At 37.6% G+C, this 9,081-nt stretch overlaps 1 protein-coding gene across 1 annotated transcript in view; it reads right to left on the reverse strand.

The window, feature by feature from the left end:
• The window catches only part of LOC116096922, a 60,903-nt gene that overhangs the window by 48,329 nt on the left and 3,493 nt on the right, over positions 1-9,081 (reverse strand). Inside the window, 5 exon segments of the mRNA XM_031379251.1 lie at positions 1-1,130; positions 2,890-3,057; positions 4,569-4,727; positions 5,222-5,397; positions 6,289-6,573. The exon segment at positions 1-1,130 is cut by the window's left edge and continues 1 nt beyond it. Of these exon segments, the coding sequence (XP_031235111.1) occupies positions 1-1,130; positions 2,890-3,057; positions 4,569-4,727; positions 5,222-5,397; positions 6,289-6,553 (1,898 nt within the window). The 5' untranslated portion in view covers positions 6,554-6,573.

Consider the following 9,081-nt stretch of genomic DNA (forward strand, 5'->3'; position numbering starts at 1 on the left):
AGACTGCTGGATGCTGTTGGTAAAGCTGTGTGTGAAGGCAGGAGACTGCTGGATGCTGTTGATGAAGTTGCATGTGGATCCAGGAGACTGCTGGATGGTGTTGTTGACGACATCCGAGGTGCTTGGACTTTCCTGGATGCTTTTCCTTTAGGAAGGGGAAGGGCCTTCCCAGTACCAGATGCTTCTCCTTGCATCAATGGAGTGGTGCACTCACTTCTGGACTCTGTTGATGGAGGAGCATAAAGAGTCTGTACACAAATGAATCCTGTCCCTGGATGAATTTGAGTAGTCTGGGCTCTGCTTGTGGATATTGACATAGGTACCTGAGGAGCTGTAAAACTGCTAACTGTTGCTGGTGGAGTTGCCAGAGAAGCCTGGAAATAATTGGGAACTGTTTGTAAAGATATTGGTGGAGCCTGGACCTCCTTGGATACTTTTACTGTAGCAGAGCTAAGAGTCTGAATGCTACGGGATGCTGTTGTTTGAGGTACCTGTGAGTCAGAGATGCTTCCCGACATGGTTGCTAGAGTATGAGGATCCTGGGTATTGCTTGTTGCTGTTGATGGAGGAGGTATCCTTCTAAGCTGGGCTTTGCTTGTCAGTGTTGCTGAAGGCACTTTAGTAGATTGGGTATTTCTGGATGCTATTGCTTGATGGTGAGGAGCCTCTGGGCTATTGAATGCTGCTGTCTTAGGAAGGTGAACGTCCTGGATACTGCTGGGTACTATTATTGGAGGCATCTGAAGAGCACTGGAAGAAGGGACCACCATTTCCGAAGGCTTAAGAGGGACCCTGACATTACTGAATGCTGCTGCTGGTGGTACATGTGGAATCTTGGCACAACTGGACAGTGTAGAGGGCACATTAGCGTTCAGATGAATGCAGGAATCTGAGGCTCTAGGTACTGGGAATTTCTGGCAAGGTGATGTTGGAGAGCCTGGAGACATTGTTAAGTCCAAGTGTGCTTCTAGAGGCTTCTGAGGTGACTGAGGGCTGCTGGAAGCAATTGCTGAAAGTTTTTCAAAAGTCAGGTTTTCACATGCAGCTGGCATGCAGCTGGTTGATGAAGATTCCTGAGGACCCTCTGTGTTTATGATACTATGTTTTTGGATGTTTGTGTTTTTCTGTTTCTAAAGGAAAATAGGATTGTGAAATTTTTTTCATCCTGCTTAATGTTTTGTTTTTTTTTTTTTTTTTTTTTTTTTTTTAAATCAGACCAAGTACATTGTTTCATTTTCCTTTCTGAATAGCAGACCTTTATCCTGTCAGTGTTCTCCTGGGCTGAAGGAAGGATTTTAGCCAAAACTTAGGGATTTCAAACATTAAGCTTTCTCCCTTCATAATCAATATTACAACATCTCTTAAAGCCAGGCATTGAATTGTCATTGGTCTGGGATGGAATGTTTGCTCAAAGTGTCTTACAAAATTCACCATATCTTACTCGATCTGGTTCAACTCCCTGTTATTTTGTGGGAAGCTAGGCTTGTAGTTAAATTACTTCATATTTCTGGACTTTTCTTCATGTAGAATTTCTAATCCAATAAATCTGTGTTATATACATTCTCTATAGCACACAAGGAACCCAGTTCCCACACTTGCTGCTGATGGGAATGAAATTGTATGACAGATACCATAAAATAATGGACCACATGATGAATTCTGGTAGATGAGGATGCAGCTCAATTGTTGGAGTGCTGGAGTGTGCTTGAATGCCATCCAGACTCAGTTAATCCTTTGTTTAGATCTTCAAAGTGACCATAATTCCAGTTAAATAAAACTATGTATATGGGAAACACTTGTACTTCAGGTAACAGATGGAGTTAGGTTGTTCATCACACTTTTCTAATCTTAGAGAAGAAGTATAAAACCTTAATGATTATAAATGTGGCTTTAATATTAAGTTCCTATGCAAATAGGTCTGCATAACTGTAATGGCCACTTTTACTGGTTTCTTTGTATATTTTTATCATTCAAGAAACAAGTTTTCTAAAATGCAACCATTGCTATGAAGCTGATGCCACCCAAGCTAAAGCTGTCTTTAACTGTAGCCAATTTTCCTGTACTGTATACATTTCCAATTATATTTCTGTCACCATTTAAGAACACACTTAAGTAGATGTGCCTAAGGATTTCAATCCATGATAAATCACAGGACTCTATCAGTTAAATGAATTGAACATTGATCACATAGAGAGTTAAATAAAATTGTACCATGTAACAAAATGAGGTTTATGTAAATTGCAGCCAGGGTCTCAAAATACACACCTGATATGATGATATCATTAAATATGTATATTTTTAGGAGAAGTGCTTTCGCTGTTATGGTTATTGTAATTATATTAAGAGGTCTTCGGAATGGTAAAAGGAAGCTGTTCCCTTTGATGAAGAATGGCAGGGTGAGTTCAGGATATGCCTGAGAGGGGTTTGAAGTTGACTCTCAGCAAAAGTGACTGTTACAGTTATAGAGCTTTGATCTGCAGTGGACAGGGATCAAGATTTCCCAAACAGGGAAATATCACATGTCAAAATACCTCCTGAGTAGAACACAGAATGATGAAAATAACCTCAGAAGATGGGTCACCAGCAAAGGGAAACAGGCTGAGAAGAAACTAGGCAAAGCCAGGTTGATACACTCTGGTGTCCCCTACATTTGCTTCTGAACACAAAGCAGAGAGTTGGTTGACAACATTAGAAATCCTTTGATTAATACTTACCTTTTCAATACAATCTGAGACTGTGTTATGAGATTAGATAACTTAATGTGTTATTTAATAAAATGAGGAAAGTCTTTGCATTAGAGGATTAGTGAGAAAGTTTTCCAAGATTATGAGGAGGAGCCCAATGATATGATTTGGGATCGGACAAGCATTGAGAATAGGAAAGTGGTACCTTGTTTGAGGAATTTCTGGGTAGTGTTGATGGAGCCTTACGAGGAGTCTGGACATAATCTTCATCCTTTTTTATATTGGCTCCTGAAGTTTCTGGAAGCTGAGACTGCCTCTGTGTGACTTTCGTTGTCTTTCCACCTTCAGTGATTGTGGTTTGTTGTCTCTCTTTCTGAAAGAACAACATTATCTTTCTCTACATGTTCTTTCATGTGTTGGAAATTGAACCCTGAGCCTTGTGCACACTGAGCTGTGCTTTGCTATAGTTTTATCTTCAGCCCTTAGGAATGTCTTTAAAATTAAATGAAGCACAATATTCTCAAGACCTTAAGAAGCTTTGCTTTTATGACTGAATTCTGGTTATATTTGTTTCATTGTACACACACCTCACTCTTATCAGCTGTATTGTGTTTGAATATGAATGCCTCCCATAAACTCACTGTTTTAAATGGCTGTCCACCAAAGAGTGGAACTCTATCAAATAGATCCCTGAGTCTTGAGGAGACAGATTTGATTAAAGACATCCCATTGAAGAAGGGCTGCTCTAAAATCTCTCACTGTGTGCACATAGGCTAGTTGTGTGCCTCTGTGTCAATTCCAACCTATGGCAAGAAGTATCTCTGATGAGAGCTGAATGAGGCACTGCTCTATAGGTATGGCAACATATCATTATGATTCATTTTATTGCCATATTCCTTTAGTAGAATAATAGTAGTAGATTTTTTTCCTAGACATATGACCTATTTAGTCTCAGATCCCTGACCCCCTTTGCAGTGTCTGGTATGAGTTCCATCTCTTGGAGTGGGTCTTAATCCCAATCAAAAAGTGAGTAGTTAATCCCATTTCAGCTGTATTATTTCTTTGTTTTGTGACCTGTAAGCATCACAAGATATCTACCAGAGCCTTAACTGGACAAGGCAGTCCTCATATATCCTTCTTAGCTATACTGATCTTTTTATATTTCTAGCACTCAAAGAAATATCAGGTTTGTAAGTATCTGTAGGAAAAATAGGGAAACCATAATCTTAAAATACACAGCAAACTGGGAAAACAAACATTAATTTTGTGTCATAACTGGAAATAATTCAAGAGTATATTATCCAGTTAAGGTCTATCCATTTATAGCCCAGCATGAGTAGGACTTGGGAAGGGATGTAGTAAGGCTAGAGCAAGATACCAACATTGAATTCAGAGGCTAGACGGCTTTAGACACTTTTTAAAGATGGAATGGCTATATAATGTGTCAACTGTTCTGAAGAAGTAAGTACCATAGTATGCATTTTAAAAATGTTAAAAGGTTAATTTATAAAAGAAAGATATGTGAGAGTACAAGACAGGAGAAATACAGTCCATCTCTTCTGACACATGTGACAGAAGATAGACTCTTTGTTTTCCTCTTCCTACCTGGGATCAAAACAAGCAGACAAACTCCTCCTTGACAGACGTAACAAGTTCATTAAGTATCTTAGTCTAAACAAAATGTTATGAGTCAGCAAATTCTGTATTTGTATTGCATATTTTTTGTGTCTGTTTCTGTCTTTGTATGATGATCTATATCACATTCAGTCTCTGTTTATGTCTGATAATTAAATCTCAGGGATAAGTGGAGGGCATGGTCAGAATTTCAAGACCTGTTCCTGATATTTGGGTTGAAGAAATGGAAGGGGAACAGAAAGCTTGTACCTTAACCAAAGGAATGTTAGATGAGGCTGAAGATAAGATCTGGGGTACTGGTGGTTGGCACTTGGCTGTGGATTCTTCAGAACAGGGATGCTGATCTGATTCTTTAGACACCTTGGTCTTTTTCACTCCAGTCTCTTCTTTACTCATACTTTTTCTTTTCTGAAAAATATATCCATTGCCCTGTTAATGAGTTTAATCACTTGAGTGCATTTTTGTTGATAGGTAGTACATTTATTATGCCTGAATATGGTGGGAACTTGAAGGAGTGGTAGTACTCACTCTCTGGCCAGGTCTAAAATATGATCATTAATAGTCATAAAAAGGTATGTGTAAGTAGTTTTGTCAAATAAAGGGAGTAGATAAGTTATATGTATATTGTTTTCTATTGTTATTTCTATGGTAGGACACAATTGAATTTGAATTAGAAAGCTAGGTTTATGTAGATGTGCAGCAACCATAGCTCTACCTTGTTTTCAATACCATGGCATCTCTAGTAGAAGAGAACACATATTAATACCACATGATCAGTTATCCTCTGAGGTCCAATAAAAGCTTGAAGAGAAACTGATAAAGCAGTGAGTACATTATAGACTGAGCAGGGAATCACCTCTGCCTCTCTGGACTGTCAGCCCACCACTGCTCCTCAAGCTTACCTGAGTTGTAGAAGTCTCTGGCTGAGCTATAGTAGTCCCCTCCTGAGTTGTGGAAGTCTCTGCCTGAGCAGTGGAACTCTCCCCTCTTTCAGATGCTGTCATGTTGCTTGTAGTTGATGTAGGTGTTGCAGGACCAGCATCTTGTCCATTTATTTCCAGTGATGTTTCTCCTATGACTAGGATTGGGAGATTTTTTTTTTTATCACAACAAATGCATGAACAAGAAAGCCCACATAAACTAAAATAGATGGTCTAGGGACCATCTAGTCTTTCTGCCATTTCCTCTCTCCTGCATTTATATTGATTCTTATTCCATAGCTTACTCTGGTGACATAGCACCAAAGGCACACCTTTGATACCATTTCCTGCTAGTCAATGTTTTCTTTACTTGTCCCATATAAAACGAGAAAACCCTTTGTGCTCTTGAAGCCCATGTACCTCAGCCAAGCTTTCCTCAATCCCATTTTCCTACATTCTCTTAAAATGCAAAATTTCATCACATTTATTTGTTGGTCATGTTTTGTGCATAATACACTCAAATAATAGATATAAGTAAAAGGGAATATGACATAAACTTGTGAAATGAGATTTTAACTTTATAACATCTTTTTACTCACCTCAATAATTTTATGAAAGGCAGTACTGCCTCACACTTCTTAAAGTCTATAAATAATCAAACTATAGCCTTATCTTTGTTAAGAGAGAGGATAATTATATTAATATTCTTAATAGGCTAGGTGAGATAATTGGTTAATATATATATTTAAATATAAGCCATAATTTTGTAATTAAAACTTATTACTTTTGAACATCTATGTTACATCTGGGACCCCAGACTTTGATCAACTTCTATTTTGTCTTTAACATGCACACCAAATAAACTTGGTAAATAGCAAGCAATCACTGGAAGAGGAACAGCCTCAGTAGCCAATCCTAAGGACCAATATGGCCATCGTTTTTGAAGTGTAAACTGGAGGTAGGACAGCTATGTATGGACCTCAAGGTTATGAAGGAAGCAGAGATAGTAAGACACTGGCAGGGACAGGGGGTTCTTTGTTCCATGTTACCTTTTGATCTCTCTTTTTTAAGAACTTTTGCACGTTTTCTAAGAGCTGGTAAGCCTTCACAAAACTTGATCAGTTCACCCAATCCAGCATCCGCTGGGAATTTCTCTTCCATCAGGTCAGCAATCTGAACTATGGTGTATTGCTCCTGTTTGTCTTTTTCCAGACTTAAATCACTGGACAGCAATGACTTAAATAAGCTAAAATGGTGGTCATTGATACATTTGAGGCCCTTCAGCAGAACAATTCTCTTATATTCATTCACCATTTTTCAAATTGTTGGTGAACCTGGAAGAAAAAATTGGCATATAGTGTTGTACATATATTCAGAAATTGCCAATGATAGATATATCTATGGGACTGAAGGAGCTATATAGAAATACTGCACATTGAAATGTTCACAGAATGAAAGCAGCATATTAGCTGTTTATGTCACAAGGAATATTGGAAAAGAATTGCCTTATTAGGAAAACATTAAAATAATCTTCATTATTAATAATGATAGTTGAGTTGGGTCAAGGGTAGTTGTATGAATAGTTGTCTGGAGATATGCCTGTGTGTCAGAACTTGGGAGTATTGGCTTGTGGCTTCTATTCTCTTCCCTTTAGGTGCCTGAACCTTTCCCTTGGTGTCTTCTGTCAGATGCCAACTCCTTGTACACACTATAGCTGAATTGGTTACTTTTCTTGTCACTATGATAAGAAGACCCGCCAGAAGTAACACGTGAGAAGACTGTTTACTTTGCCTGACAGTTTCCCAGTGAGTAAATCTTGGTGTCTAGGACTCAGTCTGTGACCACTTAGCCTTTTAAATTTCTACAGATATGGTTGAATAAGAAATTTTAAGTTAGAACCCAGGTGGCTATAATCCTCTAGCCCTGGGCCTATGTTCTTACATCTGCCATGTAGGCTCTATGCCCTAAAGGCTTCACAACCTCCCAAAATAGCATTGACAACTGTATCCCAAGTGTTGAAGTACTTGAGCCATAGAGCGTTTTTTGTTCAAACGATAGTAATGACTAATGTAATAACTGAGAAAATGAGCTTGAGTCTCTCACATTATATATGGGAAACTCTGGACCAGGCACTGCATCCCTTTTCCCATTTTGTCTTCTATAACATTTGTACATAAGCTTTTCTTTTCCTTAGGGTAGGTTAGTATATTTTCAGTTCCCATTGCTCCATTTCACTGTTGCTCTATAGAACTTCTGACTCTCTCCTGTAGAATCAAATGTTTATTGACTTGGAGCATTTCAACACTTGTTCCATCTTTTTCCTTCAGTGCTCACTATCTTTAACCTGGTAACTTTAGAGAGCCACACGTTTGTGTCAGGTCTGTGCTCTATAATGCAGCCCAGAAGTAGAGGGATCGTTACAGAATAGAGCAGAATATTTGTAAAAGATACATTCATGCTGCCAGTGCAAATATTAATGACAATGACATTGTAAATATCATGACAAATAAATTGACATTGTAAATACATGAAACTCAAAAAGAAATGAAAGAAATAAAGGAAAGAAGGAAGGAAAAAGAAAAAGATGACTACTCAAACTTATTCAAAAGCCAGCAATCAATGCAATGCTAACAGGGGCTAAAAAACTAAACAATCAAGTGAAATCATCCTTAGCAATACAGTCTTAGTATGCACTTATGTTGGACCACCAAGGGCAATGGTAATAGCCTGTGGGTTTTGTTTTGTTTTCTTTTGTTTTGCTTTGTTTTGTTTTGTTTGAGATTTCTGGGGCCTCTTTGGCCAATATCTTGTAGGGAGGGAATACCAGTTATAACTGTTATGCTCATTTAATAATCCATGTTTTCTAGGAGCTACATTGTCCACTCACAAAAGCAACTCTGTTCAAACTTATTTTATGGTATAGGTTTGAAATGATCTTGCTAACTAGTGGATTTCTTTATGCTTTTTCATAAACCCTTAGCTTTGCTTAGCTCACCTATTACCTACATCTTTCCCCAGTTTCCATTTTTATTTAAGCCTCCCTACTTTTCATGTGTATCCATTTATACCTGCAATACTTTTCTTATTCTATTGTGAAATAGCATATTCTGGTATGGCTTTTCATATACTCTTTCATACTAAAATCAAGTCATTTATAATTCTCGCAGAGATTCAGGTGGAGATCTTTTGTTCTTACCACTTACTGAGGAGCTATTAGCAGATGGTATTTGCTGAGGGAAGGAAAAAAAATTATTCTTTCTGAAAGATGTGTCCAAGGTAGAAATCCCAAGCTCAAGTGGATGATCCCACCTCTACTCGCACATGATCAGTAGGAATTTGCTGTGGATTATCTTAGACATACATACAAAGGTAGATTCGAAGTTGGATGGGGTATGTGTTGGGGGAAAATGTAGTGATAAGTTGGAGTAAGTTACAAAGTGATTTGATACTTTACTTAACCCTGTATTAAAGGCTTAGGAATGAAGAAAAATTAACAAATGCTAAATATACACACTCTTAAAAAATGGTTCAGCTTTTCTAATCATCAGAGAAAGTTAAATAAAAATTATATAAAAAGTTAATAAATAAATACTATTGTGATGTATAATGTTAGAAACACTTTTGTCATTTTTATTAACACATTTTTTAACTTTTATTGCATAATGATGAGAAAAGTTACATGATTTCAATTTATCTGAATTTGTTAACATTTAAAAACATATTGTAGGGCTGGAGAGATGGCTCAGCCGTTAAAGGCTAGGCTCACAACCAAAATAAAAACATATTGTAAGTAAATAGAATTAAATCACATTCTTGTTTCCCTTTTGTACCCCAACTCCTCC

Source organism: Mastomys coucha, unplaced genomic scaffold (assembly GCF_008632895.1).
Source record: "Mastomys coucha isolate ucsf_1 unplaced genomic scaffold, UCSF_Mcou_1 pScaffold1, whole genome shotgun sequence".
Lineage (NCBI taxonomy): Eukaryota > Metazoa > Chordata > Mammalia > Rodentia > Muridae > Mastomys > Mastomys coucha.